At 46.1% G+C, this 17,989-nt stretch overlaps 1 protein-coding gene across 1 annotated transcript in view; it reads right to left on the reverse strand.

Annotated features, from left to right (window-relative positions):
• LOC130880560 (E3 ubiquitin-protein ligase TRIM34B-like) overlaps positions 1-16,797 on the reverse strand; it is a 28,554-nt gene extending 11,757 nt beyond the window's left edge. The window contains 6 exon segments of the mRNA XM_057779661.1: positions 10,501-10,527; positions 10,760-10,860; positions 11,920-11,942; positions 14,349-14,579; positions 15,829-15,924; positions 16,357-16,797. Of these exon segments, the coding sequence (XP_057635644.1) occupies positions 10,501-10,527; positions 10,760-10,860; positions 11,920-11,942; positions 14,349-14,579; positions 15,829-15,924; positions 16,357-16,779 (901 nt within the window). The 5' untranslated portion in view covers positions 16,780-16,797.
• Positions 16,798-17,989: the final 1,192 nt, after the last annotated feature.

Here is a 17,989-nt window from a genome sequence, read left to right on the forward strand (position 1 = left end):
CCTCCTATTCAACTTTCAAGTCGATTCCGCCCCAAACTCCTTTTCTCTCTTCAGATCACAATGGTTTCTGCAAGCTAAACGATTTTCCCCAAGCTTCACTGAGTTCTCTCCACCCCGGGTCTCCCTCCCTCAGCCCTGCACAAACTTTCACACACACACCTTTGGACCCTCACCTCTGGGCCCTCCAGGTTGAAGCGGTGACGAAAAAAGCCAGGGGCAGGCTTTGCTCAGCACCCGGGTTCAGCCCACCAGCAGCCCCTCCCTCTCCCGACACCAAGAGAAAAGAAACTGAAACTCCGACCCAGCAGAAGCAGGATAGAGTAAGAAACTTCTGGGCAAAATTCTAGGCCGCCAATAGAGGGCGATGCAGCAACCTTGGTGATGGGGAGAAAGGAAGATCTGATCCAGAGTTAAAATTTTCAGAGGCCAAGTTCTTTTTGGTGACATCAGGTAGGCAGAGGCCATGATCAGGAAAGATTCCACACGGTAAGAAGGCAGCCACGAACCTGGGAGAGGCAAGAGAAGCCTTTATTAATGTGTGAGCCGAAAATCAAACAAATGGCCCGCTGAGCTTTACAGTTTTTTACAGCCTTTTCCACGCCCCGGGTGGCAGCAGCATTTCTGCTCAGTCGCTCTCTGAGGGTGGTCTTGGAGTTCCTTAGTCATTAAAGGAAGTTCAGGGAGGCAGGCTCACGGGAACAGAAATCACCAGAGACAAAGTTTTTAGTCATGAAAATGCGCAGGTGTTCCTGAATAACACTAGCCCCTGGGTTGTGAAAACAGGATCTGCTGCATGCCCTTTGTCTGTGACAATCTCAAGTACCCCCCCCACACACACGTATACACCCCCAAGGCATAGTGTTTTTTGTTTTTTCTTTTGTCTTCCAGACTGGGTTTCTTTGTATAACAGCCCTAGCTGGCCTAGAGCAGGCTGATCTCAAACTCACAGAGACCACGCACCTCTAACACCGGGCTACATAATGGTTTTTAACAAGCAGGCAGAACTCTTGGCCTACCTAGGTAAAACTAGCTGACTTACTTCTAGGTTAGGGTTTCCATTAAGTAACCATAGTATTCTATCTATTCTCTTTCCCTCTACACCCCCCCACCCCTGCACCATTCAAAGTGCTGTGGAAGGTGCAAAATGCAGACAGCGCTGTCTGTATACAAAGAATGACCTATCAACCCGCTCATCAAGAGGGACACTTCTCTTTGAAGAGATGGAAATCGTTACAGAAAACCACAACCAATGTGGAGTCCAGTTCCAACTGATCTACAAAACACTCTTGTACTAAGGTACAGGGAACATAGTTGAAGAGGGGAAGGGAAGATTTTAAGAGCTGGAGGACCAGGGAGTTGGCTATGAGACTCTGTCTCCAGTAGCGTCAGCTGCCCCATGTTTCACCATCATGATGGTGTAAGCATGAGCTCAACAAGGAAGATGCCAAAAATCAAAAGGGGAGAAGGTTCTGTGTCAGGAGGATTTCGGGTGGAGGAGGGGTGTCGTGACAGGACACATGGACCAGACACACAGACGGGGATGCACAAAGGGGCTAAGAGTTCATTCAGAAGCCACTGATGAGTGTCCTGACCCAGGAATACCCAAATTTCATACTTCAATGTGAAAGTAGTTACTAAAATTTTTACAGTAATGAAACAAAGAAAATAATAAATACATTTTTTTGTTTGTTTTTTTCAAGATAGGGTTTCTCTGTGTAGCCTTAGCTGCTCTTGGCTGCCTTGGAACTTGCTCAATAGACCAGACTGGCCTTGATTGTAGACCAGACTGGCCGTGACTGTAGACCAGATTGGCCTCCAGCTCACAGAGATCTGTCTGCCTCTGCCTCCCAAGCACTGGGATTAAAGGTGTGTGCTACCACCACCTGGCCTAATGACACTCTTAAGCCTTTTGCTTGGTTAGGAAACCAGTGCTGCTTCTTTATGCAATGAGCACAAAGACCTGTGCAGAGGAGGGAGCACACGGCTACTGACAGGGTTAAAGGGGACCCCAAACTACTTGACTGAATTTTGTAGCACCCCAATGTTCAGAGCTCCTGATGGGGGATGTGGGACACAAGCTTCTTCTCCAAGGAGGCGGTTTATCGTGTCTGCACGCCGGGCTTGGTACATTAGTATCCCAAGGTCAAGTTCTGACTGCAACGGGGCTCCCTTTTCTCTACAAGTTTGGCTTCTGTGTCTTCATACATGGTAATGTACAATCTGATTGGGTAGCCTAAACTATCAGGTAATGGGCCTAAAGATGTGAAGGGAAGGGAGCATGGCAAGGTTCCAGGTAAGCACCTTGGCTAGACACATACAGCTTTCAGTTCTCTGGAAAACCCCACTGCTCCACCTGCCTTACAGCTGACATGCTGATCGACCAGCTTTGCCAAGGCACAGTGGGAACTGTAGCTCCTATTTTGACTTTTGTTGACAACGACTAGATGTCACAGACTATAATGGGAAAAGTATGAGAAAATAGTTTTGGAATGTAAGCAGAGAGATGGGGGCTCTAAGAGAGAAAACAGGGTTGGACATCAAGCCTGAGGTAACAGGAACTAACTGGCAAAAAGAAACTACCTGTCAGCAGTGTGGCCCGAGCCGCAGCAACAGGCTGGACATGGCCAGAGATGAATCTGAACTTGAAGAGATAGCAACGAAAATTCTCCATAGTAAAATGCAAAGGGGTGAAAAGAATGTATCTGGAAAGCAGACAGCTCCAGAGGGTACGTGCATCATTGGAATGTTGCAACCAGGATAAAGATGGTAAGACAGGAGAAGAAATACTTCAAATAGCCAGGCAGTGGTGGTGGGGCAAGGGTTTAATCCCAGCTCTCGGGAGACAGAGAAAGGAGAATCTCTATGAGTTCGAGGCCAGCCTGATTTAGTTCCAGGATTTTTTTTTTTTTTGGTTTTTGGTTTTTCGAGACAGGGTTTCTCTGTGGTTTTGGAGCCTGTCCTGGAACTAGCTCTGTAGACCAGGCTGGTCTCGAACTCACAGAGATCCGCCTGCCTCTGCCTCCCAAGTGCTGGGATTAAAGGCGTGCGCCACCACCGCCCGGCTAGTTCCAGGATAGGCTCCAAAGCTACAGAGAAACCCTGTCTCGAAAAACAAAAAGAAATATTTTAAACAATGGGCAAGAATAACAAAAATTAATGTCAGACACCATATCAGAAGTCCACAAAGCATAACAACACCCAGCCAAATAATTTTTTTTTAAAGCAGACAATAGAGTTGTCAGGGAAGAGAATATCCAATTAGTCGGTGCAAACAGTTGAATATAGGGCCTTGCGCATGCTAAGCCTCTCCTTTGAGTTCCTCCTGAAATTAATTTTTAATTATGTAGTGTTGTGCCCAGATTATGACTCCCAGAGAGAAACCATCAGAGAGGTTCAGACTGAAATAAGCAAGGTTTAATCAGCATAATACAAACATGTTTGGAACTCATCTCCATCCCCTTAACAGCGAGGTAGAGAGAGGAGTTGTATCTCCTCTATGGGGTAAGCTTTTAAAGGCATAACCACAAAGAGAATCTTTGAAGATGCTTTGGCATGGATACAAGGACTTTTGCTCCCTCCCATTCTGTTAAGTCGGCTTTTTCCTTGTTTTTAGAGCGAGGCCACTGTTTCTGAGTTAGGCCATCTTTTATCAGCCTGTACCAGGTGGCTGGCTGGGCTGAGCTAAGTGACCTTGTGCTCAGAATCTCCTGGGTGGGAGAGGGGAAGGCCACTATCTTCCTGGGAAAACATTCTGCTAGGAAATTTCTTCTTGCCCCTTTGAGAATAAGGGGTGAGGGTTCCACATGTAGTATGTCAGTAAACTAAAAAGAGAAGCTATTAGGATAATAACATTTTTGCTTTAAAATTAAGATTTCTTTACATTGAATTATTTCATAACTTAGATAAAATTTAAATCGCCCTGTAATAAAGTAACTTTTTAAAATAATGCATGTGTTGTTGGGACCTAATGGAGTCCTGGCCTTCCTACTCACCTCCCCTGTTGGTGACCTTTCTTGCCCTTGTTGTTCCGGGTTTCTGAGAAACTTGCAAGTTCCCTGCTCTCAGAGTTGTTTACCAACTCTGCTTCCTGAGTATGCATTGCCTTGGCCCTAATCAGAGGATCCGGTGGCCATGAGGTCTCCATCCTGTTGGCCCACCTGTCTGGATTAGGTATAAAACCCCTTTGGTGATGTATAATAAAGGCTTCTGATTCTGCAACATCCAGACTGCATGTTCCATTAATTCTGACGTCCTTCACTTGGACTCGGGATCCAGGTTGTTATCCTGGCGCGGCAATGTGTAATTTTTTATTGAAAAATAATTCTTTTAGGGGCTGGAGAGATGGCTCAGGGGTTAAGAGCACTGGCTGCTGGCTGCTCTTCCAGAGGTCCTGAATTCAATTCCCAACAAGGTGACTCACAACCATCTATAAGATCTGGTGCCCTCTTCTGGTGAGCAGGCATACATGCAGACAGACACTGTATACATAATAAATAAATCTTTATTTGGTGGTGGGGGGGGTGGTTTTGAGACAGGGTTTCTCTGTAGCTTTGGTGCCGGTCCTGGAACTAGCTCATTTTTAAATTTTTTTTTTTTTTTTTTTTTTTTTTTTTTTTTGGGTTTTTCGAGACAGGGTTTCTCTGTGGTTTTGAAGCCTGTCCTGGAACTAGCTCTTGTAGACCAGGCTGGTCTCGAACTCACAGAGATCCGCCTGCCTCTGCCTCCCAAGTGCTGGGATTAAAGGCGTGCGCCACCACCGCCTGGCTCATTTTTAAATTTTTATTTTAGTATTGAGAAAGGGTCTTACTGTGTAGCCCCTGGCTTGTAACCCTTTATATAGACCAGGCTTGTCTTGAGTCCAGAGATCTGTCTGTATCTGCCTCCCAAGTGCTAGCATTAAAGTCATGAGCCACCACACTTGGCTCTTGTTTTTAATTATGTATATGTATATATGTGTGTGTGTGTGTGTGTGTGTGTTAGTACATTTGAATGCAGAGTCCAGGGAGGTCAGTAGTAGCAAGTGCGCTAGAACCAGCTACAAGGGGATTGTGGGCTTCTGGATACACAAGTGCAGGGAACAGACCTCAGGTCTCTGCAGGAGCAGAAAGCACTTTCAGTTGCTGAGCCATCGTCCCTCCAGGCCACTGGCATTTGCTGGTGCTCAGACTGAAAGTCAAGGTCTTCCTTACACTTGCTAATGTGGTCTGTCTGGGAACTCTTATACCACACTTCTTAAAGAAAGTTAATTTGGCCGGGCGATGGTGGCGCACGCCTTTAATCCCAGTACTCGGGAGGCAGAGGCAGGAGGATCTCTGTGAGTTCGAGACCAGCCTGGTCTACGGAGCTAGTTCCAGGACAGGCTCCAAAGCCACAGAGAAACCCTGTCTCGGAAAAAAAAAAAAAAAAAAAAAAAAGAAAGTTAATTTGTATTCTAAAAATGACTAGAATGTTAAATTGCAAACAAAAGCAAGAATAAAATAACTGACAGTACTGGGTATGAACTAAAATTAAAAATTATCCAAATATCCTATTATTCAGTCTCTGCGATACCGTAGAAGAACATTGTTACATGACACAGGGGAGGGGCAGATAGGGCCTAACTTGAGGCTTGATAGATAGATGAAGAGCCTGGAAATAGACCCTCCCATACAATACCAAGTCGGTGGACAAAGGGTCACTTTCTGGATACCTCCTTGGAGCTTTCTAGGCTTTCAACAAGTGGTTTTGTAAACACTGCTTCCATGCAGTCAATCCACACTTTGCACCATTTATGAAAATTATGTCAATGAGGATTGAGGTTAATGTAAAATCTAAAATTACGAAATACACAGAAGAAAACTAAGAAAAGTCTTGATCTTGGATTTAAGACTTTTCATTCTTCTTGGCTTTATTTCTTTTATAGTTTTATTTGCTTTTATTTTTCATTTTTTGAAACAGTCTATGTAAACCTGGCTGCCCTGCAACTCACTATAGAGACCAGGCTGGTCTTGAACTCAAGGAGTGTGTTACCACACAACTAAACTTATTTATTTATTTATTTATTTTTGTTTTTTTTTTTTGAGACAGGGTTTCTCTGAAATAGTCTTGCCCTACCTATTGTTTGGGCTGACCTTAACACTTATGTTATATAACTTGGGAGACAGAGGCAGGTAGATCTCTGTGAGTACGAGGCCAGTCTCGTCTACAAAGTGAGTTCTAGGATAAGACAGGACTGTTACACAGAAAACCATCTTGAAAAACCATAAAAATAAATAAGAAAAAATAACATCTGTTACTATTTGTTTGACGTATATTTCAGAGTAGCTTAACTTAGGCGAGAAGACTTCTGCCTCAAGACCCCTCTGCTCAAGACCCCTCTGGAAAAGGTTAGAGCTGAATGCTTCCTCTAGTCTATTTAAGCAAGACTTGCTTGAGTTTACAGAATTTCTTTTGTGTCTAGGGTCATTTTCTGGACACCTCTTTGGAGCTATCAAGCCAATTTAAGGTTTAGGGGTTTGGACTAATTCCTTTGGCATGGACTTATTTTATAAGAAAGTAACGAGAAGGGAGCAATACTTGGGCAGAACAGTGCAGGTCAGGATGAGGAACCTGCACCCGGCTTTTGGGATGCCATACATGTTCTGGGATGGCCCAGAACAGACCTGCACTAGGCTTTTTCCAGAGGCAGAAGCCCTCGGAGTAGAAATGTTTTCCTCTCCAGCCATCTCCTGGAAGTTTATGTTTCCGCCAGTGTTCAATCATGGCCTTTTCTGCTGCACCCGTGGGGGTCTGGAGAGATGGCTCAGTAGTAGGGTATGTTTTCCTCTTCCAGAGGACCTGAGTTCCATCCTCAGCAGCCATGTAAGGCAGCTCTCACCTGCCTGGAACTTCAGCTCCAGAGGATCTGATGCCTCTGGCCTCTTCACTCACACAAACACATACGTATACATGATTAAAAATAAAATCTTTTTATTTATTTTTTTTGAGACAGGGTTTGTCTGTGTAATGGCCCTGATTGTCCTGGAACTCGCTCTGTAGACCAGGCTGGCCTTGAACTCACAAAGATCCTCCTGCCTCTACCTCCTGAGTGCTGGGACTAAAGACTAAAGGTGTGTGCCACCACGGCCCAGCTCTAAAAATATAATCTTAAAAACAGGGAAACCAAACCAAACCTCAGAGTTCAGGGATGGTGTGTAGACAGATAGGTCCTTCTATGCACAGGTGCACCTTCCAGTCTCCCTTGGTACTCTGGTTCATGACTGTGTTTTTCTAGGGCTCCCTCAAGGACACAAATTATCTCAACACAGTTGTCTGGTAGAAGTGTAATCCGAGCCAATGTAACTGAAAATTTCCCAGCATCTACATTTTCATTACAGTAAGCGGGGTGTGGTGGCTCATGAACACTTTGGAGGCAGACGGATCTCTGGGTTTGATGGATATCAGCCTGATCTACAGAGTGAGTTCCAAGATCGCCAGGGCTACAAAGAAACCCTGTCTCACAAAAACAAAAATACAATGAAAGCTTCATGTGCCGGCTCATGCCTGTAACAGCAGCAGTTGGAAGGCTAAGGAAGGAGGAAGCCCACCACCATGGTTTTGAGGCTAGCCTATGCTACGTGGTTAATTTTGGGATAACCTGTGCAACAGAGTAAGAAGAATCTATCTCAAAAATAAAACAAACAGTTGAAGTAAGTAGTGAGCTTTATTTAAAACAATATATCCAAAATATCATCATTGTAATACAGTTGTTAGTGCAATTATTTTGTATTGCTTCTATGGAAATCCACTTACAGTACATCTGAGAGTGCTCCAAAGTCACTCCTGGCCCTTGGCTTCAGCATCTGCTGCCCCCAACAGGGCTTTCTCCCCTCACATCTACAACTTTTTTAACTGGAACTTGAACCTGAGCATAAGTAAGCACTCTGAGGTGAGAAGAAGAGGTAGTATAAGCCAGTAAACATAGTAGGTTGGGATGCCGAGGCAAGCTTAAGGTCAGCCTGGACTCGACTGCAAGTTTGAGGCCAGCCTGGGCAACCTGGTAAGACCCTGTGTCAAAAGAAACAATAACAAAAAACAAACAAAAAACTGGGGTTGTCAAGCTAGGATGCCAGCCTGACGTAAGAAGCCCTGAGTTCAATCCTGAGCTCTACAAGAGAAAGGGGAGGTGTTGCAGAGCAGTCCTTTACGCTCGGCGTAGATATGTCACCATGGCTGATTTAATAAAGAGCTGACTGGCCGATAGCTAGGCAGGTCCGCTGGGGACAGAGAGCACTGGTGAAGAAGGCAGAGCAGCCGCCAGACGGAGAGGAAGCAGGATGGCAAGTACAGAGTAAAGGTAACCGAGCAGCGTAAGAGTGATTAAGTTATAAGAACTAGTTAGGCCGAGCGTTCATAAAAAGTCTCCGTGTCATTTTTTGCGAACTGATGTCTCAGAGAAAAAACTGTTGCCGGGCGGTGGTGGTGCACGCCTTTAATCCCAGCATTCGGGAGGCAGAGGCAGACAGATCTCTGTGAGTTCGAATCCAGCCTGGTCTACAAGAGCTAGTTCCAGGACAGGAACCAAAAGCTACGGAGAAACCCTGTCTCGAAAAATCCAAAAAAAAAGAAAAAAGAAAAAACTGTTTATTGAGAAGAGCTGCCAGAGGCCAGAACACATCACCGTGAAGTGGCTACCTCCATTTCTGCCTCCTCTGATATCATAACTGGCGTTGGGAGATTGTTATCTTCTCCCTTTCAGGCACATTTTCTGATTTTGATCACTACTCTTAAAATCTTAAGATGAAGGCTATTTATTATGAAAACAAAAGCTACAATCTCTTCTTGACGCCATCAAGATTAAAGTGGTCAGAGGATTTATTATTTTTTTTTAATCAATGGTTAGTTTGGTTTTTGTTGTTGTTGTTGTTATTTATGAATGGGGAATTTGGTTTAAGCACCCAAATCCTATACATACATATATAATTGCCTTGTCCATTACTATATTTTGTATAACTTGACAGATACAAGAATGCAAAATTAGAGGCAATTTTGTTTATAAATATAGGCAAAAGCGGAACCTAAATAACGAGTCAGCAAAAATAAAGTATTGAATATAACACATAATAACGGTTTACTTAGGAATCAGTGGTGGACTCAACAACTGAGACAAATCAATGTAGCTGGCCCAGGAACTTCTATCTAATATATACAGAATGTTTTACATTCCACCACAGATATCAGTTAAAAAAAAAAAGTCATCAAATACTCTGCTTGGCCAGGTGTTGTGAGACAGATTTGTAATCCGTGTTTGGGAGCGGAAGCAGGACTAAGTGTGTGTGGCTAGTCGGGGCTATTTATGGCTACCATGTCTCGAACAACACCAGAGCAAAACCATAGGTAGGTATCAGGACTTGGGAGGTAGACACAGGACAATCAATTCAGGGACATTATCGATTACACAGAGAACAGCCCGGGCTATAGCCTGCTTCAAAACTAACAAAACACAACAAATCAAAAGTCAACCCTTGCTAGGCGGGCCTTGGTGGTGCACACCTTTAATTCAAGATCCGTCAAAAGTATTCATAGGAGCAGTGAGAGGCTATCCTACAAGAACAGAGGCTCAGAGAAGAAACCCGTGTGTTCCAAGGAGTCTGCTCAGGTGTGGGCAGGGGCACCAGACCTCTCAAGAGCTCGGGCGACGCAAGGTCATTGGGACCACACAACTGCAGGGATTGAAATAGGGACAAAGGGCAGTGGGAAAGTAATACTTAGAGAAGGTGTAGATGGGCAAGCCATGATTTGTGACATTATAGAAGGAGACAGTGCCAGCCTCATAGTCTAAGAAAATCCCTACGCGGCGAGGTGGCACTGCCATGGACAGCAGCAGGGAAGTGGCGGAGTCCTCATAGGCTCTGTATTCGTGTTTATGCTGCAGCCCAATCACCCAGTATCCGCTCCGGGGCTGATACCTGGAGTAGGAGCTCTGCTTGCTGGGATACTGGCTAAAAGAGAATGCGGGTTCCACCGGGTTACTGCATACACCCAGGATCCAAGCTGTCTTCTTGGTCACGTCCACTTCCCAGTAGTATTTTCCTGAGGAGAAGTGCTGAGAGCCCAGGACACTGCAGTCATAATGCTCTTCCAGACAGGAAGACTCGGACAGCTTGGCACCTACAAACCTCATCTGTCTCCGGTTCTTAGACAGAACAAGATTTAAATTGGCCGTCTGTGGATTCAGCGTCACATCCACTGCAGGAGAGGGTACAACAGATGAGAATGGGCATATGGGTCCTGTGACTCTCAGAGGAGAGGAAGCAGATGAGAGTGGGCACACACGTCACGTGATGTTGAGTGGAGAGGACAAAGGAAATGGTGTGTGTGTGGCGGGGGGGGGGGGGGGAATGGGGCGGAAGATGACCTAGAATTAGGTGGCAGAGGAGAGTATGGACACCTAAGACCCGAGGGGACATGCGAGTCTGTTGGGGAGAAGCATGTGAGAGGCTGACCATGCACCAGTTCAGAGAGGCCGTGGATTCTACTCACCCCAGTAGCTCTGGACGTCTGTCAGCTCTGTAACAAGACGAGTAAAACATGTTAAAGAGAACAGGCGGTCTCAGGTCTGACATCTGAGGAGACCTGAGAACAGTGGGGATTCAGAGAAGGCACGCACTGGTCACTCTGTGTCGCCTTCAACATCTGTGTCCCTCTGTGACTTCTTTCATAACTGCTATTCTCCAGTACACGATCTGCCCGGTTTCTCCCCACTACAAGAACCCCTCATCCAGACTCTCCCCAAACTCACCTCGAAAGACTCGCAGCATCTTTTCCAGGTCCGGGGCTCGGAACAAACTTCTGAGCTTGGTGGGGAGAGTTTGGGGCTTCCTCAGGGTCCAGAACTCACTCCTAGTGAGGGCACACCTTATGACAGCTTCAGGGTGCAGTCTCCCCACCCCTCAGACCCACTGATGAACTAAAACTCCTCAACATTCTTTCCTGAGCAAAGTCAGTGCTCTGCAGCGGGCCCTGCACTGGACCGAAAGACCTGAGCTAGAAGCCAGCTGCTCACTATCTGCATTCGCTTCAGTAAAAGTGGACTTATTAAAGCCTCATTTTGTTGCTTCTCTATTGTAAATTCTATAAGATACAAAGAGTTTCCCTTTCCTCTGTAACCTAGGGACAGCGCCCAACTGAGGAGAACTGAAAGAACTCCAGTGCCTGTGGAGTCCTTTGCTACATCTAAAAAGGAAACAAAGTGTTTAAAAATGTCAGCGCCTATCAGAATGTCCACACCGATCAGGAAAGAACCCTGCTGCTGAGGCTAAAGGAACACCTAAAAGGAAGGTCTTGCTTCAGCTGGGTGTGTGAGCTTATAATTCAGGGCCAGAAACCCAGGCTCACTGCCTAAGAGGGCTTGATGGTACTGGGGCCCTGGGCAACTTGAGATGTCACCTCGTTGGATGACTTTTTAGATTCAATGCTACTGAAGAGAAGTTGTTCTGTCCCAGGGCCAAAACCATTCCCCTCATGTCAGGTGTCGATTTTTACTGGAATTGACATAAAAGGAAAATTTACACTAGGTCAGAAGACCTGGACTGGAAAGGCAGGAGAAGGAGAGAGTCACCGCTGGCATCCCAGCCCATCTCAAGCCTCGGGCAGCACATGGATGGTGATTTCCCTCAATAAACAGCCAAGAATGATGTGTATCGAGATGGCTGTGACTAGGAAAGTCAGCATCAAAGGCAGGGGAGAGGTTGGTGAAAAGGGAATCTGGTCACAATCCTGCCTCCAGCTTGTGTCCCTTCTCATACCCATTCTACCACCATGGATGCCAGCCTACTCCCTTATCTTTGAGATCCCTAAATTCACAGGCAGTGCAATATACCCGTTTCAAACCTACCCTGCCTATGACTTTCCCCTTCCCACAGGATAACTCTACAGGGCCAAGGGAATTAACTCACATACCTTTTTGTGACATCACTCACATCCTAGGGAGAACAAAAGACAAACGGAGTGAAGGATTATTGCCTTCTTCCCATTTTACCACCCATTTAATGACAAAGACCCCCCCCCCAAAAAAAAATCAGTCCAGTTGCGAGAAAGTATAAATGAGAACTCGGAGGAATGCCTTTGATCTTATATCTTAAGAGGTTGAAGCACAAGTATGTGTTTGAGGTCAACCTGGGTCACACAGCAAAGAGTTCTCAAAACAGCTAAACCAACACAGTTGGGTGGTGGTGTCAACAAGTCTTTAATCCCAGCACTTGGGGGGGCAGAAGCAGGCAGATCTCTGTGAATATGAGGCCAGCCTGGTCTAGAGTGAATTCCAGAAGCCAGGGCAGTTACATACCCTGTCTCGAAAAACCAAACAAACACACACACACACAAATAAAAACAACCCCAATCAGAGCAGAGTTCCTGAGGACCCATGCACAAATTTAAGTTCCTTCATTTTTTTGTAAGTTTTATTTGTTTTTGGCAATGCTCAGATTGGAAACCAGGACTTCACATATGTTAGACGAATGCCCCAGCACTGAGCCATCCCCTCATCCCTGTTCGGAAAGCCATGCATGTGTAGCGCCTGTTACTTCACACAACACCTGGCTTTGCAGAATGACAGACTAACATCTACCCCTGAGACAGTCACAGGTTTTATTTTTTGGTTTGTTTGTTGTTTTTCGAGACAGAGTTTCTCTGTGTAACAGTCTTGACTGTCCTAGAACTGTCTGTAGATTAGGCTGGCCTTGAATTCAGAGATCCACCTGCCTTTGCCTCCCCACTGCTGGGTCTAACGGGCTGCGCCATTGCTACCAGGCATTGAGACCTCCATAGGTTTGAAATGTGGCTCACTCTCAAACTCTCCCTTAGATGAGATACATGTATGCACGCACACACACATGCATGCATCCACACACACACACACAGGGGGCCGGCCCCAAATACCTGTTAAGTATCTGCTACCATACTGGAATTCTACTAAGGGCAGAGAAAGGCTGGTGGCACAGCCCTCTCTGATGGGAACCGCAGAGGGCCTAAGGCCAGCACAGCTGCTTGACAAGGACCCAGCAGAGCTGAGCTGCATGGTGGCCACTGTGTCACCTTTGGTTTTCGTCTCCACCTGTTGCATACTTGGGAGACTTTTAATTTGTACAATTTGGGAATATTGGATTGATGGAAAATTTATGATGAATCATTTATGCCTTCTTCTAATGTTCCCCAGCAAAGTCCTGAACATGCTACCCCTCCCACTTTAGGGAGACATCCATAACTACTTCAAGGTCTTCAATACACCTTGGAGGTTGTGATACAGAAAGAAACCACATCTCTTTATGAGGTTATGAGAAATTTTTGAAATTTCTGTCCCTGTACCTACTCAGGAACATGACAGTCAAAACAAAATAACTTAAAAGGTGGGGGCTGGAGGAGCTGGCCGCAGTTTGGACTGCGAGTCTCTTCCCACTACACACCCAGCCAATTACATGGCATGTACAGCAACATATTAGATTAGCTGAGGTCACCATGCCAGAATTTGAATAACTGCAGCCATTTGGGTCTGAGGATTTCCCTTGGGCACGCTGACTGAATAATGCACTCTAGGGACATGGCACTCATGCCCAGACTGGCTTCAAGATTTTATTTTGGTCTAGCATCCCTGAGACAACCAAAAGCTGCCAGTCTGAGAATAGGCGGTATATGCCCCTGATTCTTAAAAATTGGGTTAATGGGCTAATTAATAAAAATGATAACTCTGCTCATCAATGATGTCAAAACTTGAGGGGAAATAATTGGAAATGATAACTCTGTTCTGTCATAGTTTATTAATGACTGAAAGATGAACAAGAAAAAACCACATGTCTGAAACTAAAAATATGATCTATGTTTTGCAACAACACGAATCCCCTGCTTGAATTCTATATAAATAAAAAAGCACTCTGGCTGCTGGTCAATCAGGGTTAGACATTTCTTCCCTGAGGACACAGGGCAAAGTTAAAAAGCTTTGGAATGCCTTATCTTGGGCGGTACAGTTGAGTTCTGGTGGGAAGGAACTAGGAGTGCTGAGAAATTCCCTACAACACACAGAAGAGTCCCTCACAGCTAATGTCTATCTGTATTAGAATGTCAGTTGTCCTGAGACTGGTTAAGGGGCCTGGAGAGCACTGCTAGAGACAACAGGTCTTCACAATTCCAGATAAACTCCTGGGCTATTCTTGACTAGGAATCAATAACAATGGGGCTTCCCTTAGCATTTGCATCTGACCTGTTTTAGACTTTAGCCCTTGGCCCTCCATAGTTCAATAAAAAAGGTTAGCAGAAGCATAAAGGAATCTGTTTCTTCTCCTTTCCATCACGATGGTCTTAGTGCCACACGAGATGGAAATGTCCCTGAGTCTCACCTGCAGGAGCTCCACTGTGGACCCCTGGCAGCGGTGCTCCAGGTCGGCGATGAGATCCTTTAGTGACTGGCTCTGGTGGATGAGGTCCCCCTCGGCCTTCTCTATGATGCTCAGCCCCTTCCTTTCTTCTACTTCCAGTTTCTTCAGTTCCTTCTGCTCCTCTCGGTCCAGGATGCTCCGCAGCTGCTTAAATTCGGTCTGGATCCGGTGTCTCTCAGGCTCCACCTGACTCTTCAGCACCAGAGAAGAAAAACAGGCTGCTGACTGCAGGACTAAGGGTTCTCCCTGGGGGAGGAGGGGCAGGAACAGGCTGCACACTGCTTTCAGGGGGCCTGCTCATCTGAAAGTGGAGGAACACAGGCCTGCAGCACCTGTTCTCAGCCCTCGGGCTCAGGCTGCTCTGTCTACAGGCTGCTCTGTATCTGGAGATACAGTCTGTGATTCTTGGGTAGTTTAGACTCCAGGAAGCCTAGGTAGACTCTAGGTCAGCCTCTGCTTCCAATTTTGAGCCCTAAGAGAAATTATGAGCTCACAATTAACCTACCTTTTCCAGGCAGTCACACTGGAAAGAAGATTTAGAATTATTATTATTAATTAATTATTTATTTTGAGACAGGGTCTCTCTCACTATGCTGCTCTGGATGGCCTGGTACTAGTTCTGTAGACCAGGCTGGCCTTGAACTCACACCCACCTGCCTGTCCCTGCCTTCTGCCTGGGATGCCATTCTTTCTCATATAGTTGCCTTGCAAACCTGGGAGGGGCCAGAGAGATGGCTCAGATGTTAAGAGCACTTCTTGTTCTTCCATAAGGCCTGGGTTTGATTCCCAGTACCTAATGGAGGCTTACAAATATCTTTAAATCCAGTTCCCTCCTCAGGTACTAGACACACATGTGGTATATAGTAATATATGCAGGTGAAACATCCATACACATGAAAAAAATTATAAAATAAATTTAATAAACAAACCAAAAGAAAACTGGATGAACTTTTGACATGTTACCTAACTTCCACTCCAATTCCCCTGAAGAAGGAAAAGGGTCAGCCCCGTGGAATTTTTTTTTTTTTTTTGGCTTTTCAAAACAGGGTTTCTCAGTGTAGCCTTGGCTGCACTCACTCTGTAGACCAGGCTTGCCTCAAACTCAAGGAGATCTGCCTGCCTCTGCCTCCCAAATGCTGAGACTAAAGGCATACACCGCCACGATCAGCCATAGACCGGGGGACGTTCTTTTTTTTTTTTTTTTTTTTTTTTTTTGGTTTTTCAAGACAGGGTTTTTCTGTAGCTTTGGATTCTGTCCTGGAACTAGCTCTTGTAGCGTAGCGCAGGCTGGCCTTGAACTCACAGAAATATGCCTCTGCCTTGCGAGTGCTGGGATTAAGGGCGTGCACCACCACAGCCAGGCATCCAGGGGAAGTTCTGTGCAGGAGGCCCCATGGTCACCTTTGTGGTCCCATATCACTTCCAGGACAATCCTACTTGCCTTCCAGGATTCCCTCTTCTCTTTGATAAGAACTTTTAGCTTCTCAGCTTCCTGCTGCTCCTTCCTCAGCTTCTTCAGAGACTCCTGGAACAGTTCCTGGAAGGAATATAGCAGGCGAAAGAGGGCTCAGGGGAAGCTTGCCTTGGCTTCAAAGAATCTTCTCTACCCAGGGAATGCAAGGGATGGATTAGACAGGCAGGCAAGAAAGAAGACAAGATAGGGAGACAGCTTCTGATACAACTTCTAAGTCAACAAAAGTCATACAAGGAAATCTGGGCTTCAGGTATAGTTCAGTTGGGCATTTTTAACTAGTATGCAAGAAACCCTGGACATCTGTAATCACAGAACTCGAAATGACGGGCACTAGGACCAGAAGGTCAAGGTCATCTTTAGCTCTGCAATCAGTTTGAGGCTATACTGAACTACCTGGGACCTTGTCTCATAAAAGGAGGAAAACAAAACAAACAAAACCTACAAAACAATCAGAGGAGAACGTGGGGTAAGGGCGAGCCCCAGACCTGCTCCCACCTGGTACTCCTGAGCCACCTCCTCCATGAGGAATGTGTGGTGACCACGGTGCTCTGGAGATCGCTCACAAAGCCAGCAAATTAACTTCCCATCCTCCTTGCAAAAAAGCTGGAGTTTCTCTCCATGAAGAGCACAAAGAATGACCTCTGACTGCTTTCCCGGGCCCAACACGATCTCTTTGAGCCTCTTCACTATGGTGGCCAGGTGTCGGTTAGGCCGGAGGTTCCCAGGCTGGTAGGTGGTCTGGCACACAGGACAGATGCTCTTCCCTTCTTGGTTGAGCCCTGACCTGTCACTGTACCCTATAATGCAGGCCTGGCAGAAGCTGTGACCACAGTCTATGCTCAGGGGTTCTGTCAGGAGCTCCAAGCAGATAGGGCAGGTGACTTCCTCTCGGATGTCCTCCAGAAGTGCTGACGTCATTGTAGACACCCTCTTGGCTCCTATCTGCTCGCTCGACTGCTAGACCAGACCGTTCTTGCTTGTTGAGTCCAGGTAGAAAGCAAATGAAAAAAAGCACAGGCTAAGGAAGGGGAGAGAAAGGAAAGGTGCTGTTAAAGCTGAGAAGCCAGAGGCGAGGGGAAACAAAGCCCTCTCCCTCCAATTCCCTTTATCTGACCTCACATTCAACACCAACTTCCCCTCTTACTACAAAGCTTACTGTTTCCTTCACCTCCTATTGGACAGAAAGATAAACGGGATACTGGAGAGGTCTTATACAGAGTCCAGCCCACCCAAGCGTGTTTTCGGTGTTAAACATAGCAGACACACGACTGCGCCAGGACTTTTGGATTTGCTGTTCCCGTTGCAAGGGAACCCTTCATTCTGGTATCTGCACCAATGCCCTCTTCCTTGCTGTCTTATCAGATGGCAACTGTTCTGGCAAGCTCTCACTGACTTGTTTTTCTGATCATCACATGGTTATCTCTGATGGTCTGAGAGATCGGAGCCTTTTGTTTTCTGTTCACGGCTGTACCCACTGAAGGTGGCATCGGACCCTCCTTTAGTGGATGACCCTTTCTTATAAGCCTTTTCACCTCTGGCTGTCACTCCCCTATGCCTGCTCTCCAGGACCATAGCTATCTAAGCTGTGGACACATCCACTCTCCTCTGCTCCCCTCAGGCCTCTTGCTCAGTTTCTTCCCAAAAAACCCAGAGACAGGAATAGCCACAACAGGCAGAGGAGACAGGTTTTACAATTAACACGCCTCCCTCCCCCTTTACTGTGTATGGATATTTTGCCTGAATATAGGTCTGTGTACCGTGTGCATGCCTGGTGCCCAGAGGTTAGAAGGGGGCATTAGATCTACTGGAACTGGAGTTAGAGACAGTTGTGAGCTGCCCTGTGAACGCCGAAAACCAAGTCTTAGTCCTGCCCCAAAAATGTTACTTTTATTTCAGGCAAAACTATTCTTGCAATCCACTATTCTCTTGAGAAAGTCTCTACCCACGAGAGAAGTGGCAAAGGAACAAGTTGTAGTCTACTCATACGGTGTCATATTACGGTCGAAAGATAAAAACGACAGGAGCCGCAGAGAGGCTCGGTGGTTAAGTGCACTGGTTGCTCCTCCAGAGGATCTGACACCCTCCTCTGGCCTCTGAGGGTACCAGGCACACTTGTGCACAGACACAC

This window comes from Chionomys nivalis, chromosome 8 (assembly GCF_950005125.1).
Source record: "Chionomys nivalis chromosome 8, mChiNiv1.1, whole genome shotgun sequence".
Lineage (NCBI taxonomy): Eukaryota > Metazoa > Chordata > Mammalia > Rodentia > Cricetidae > Chionomys > Chionomys nivalis.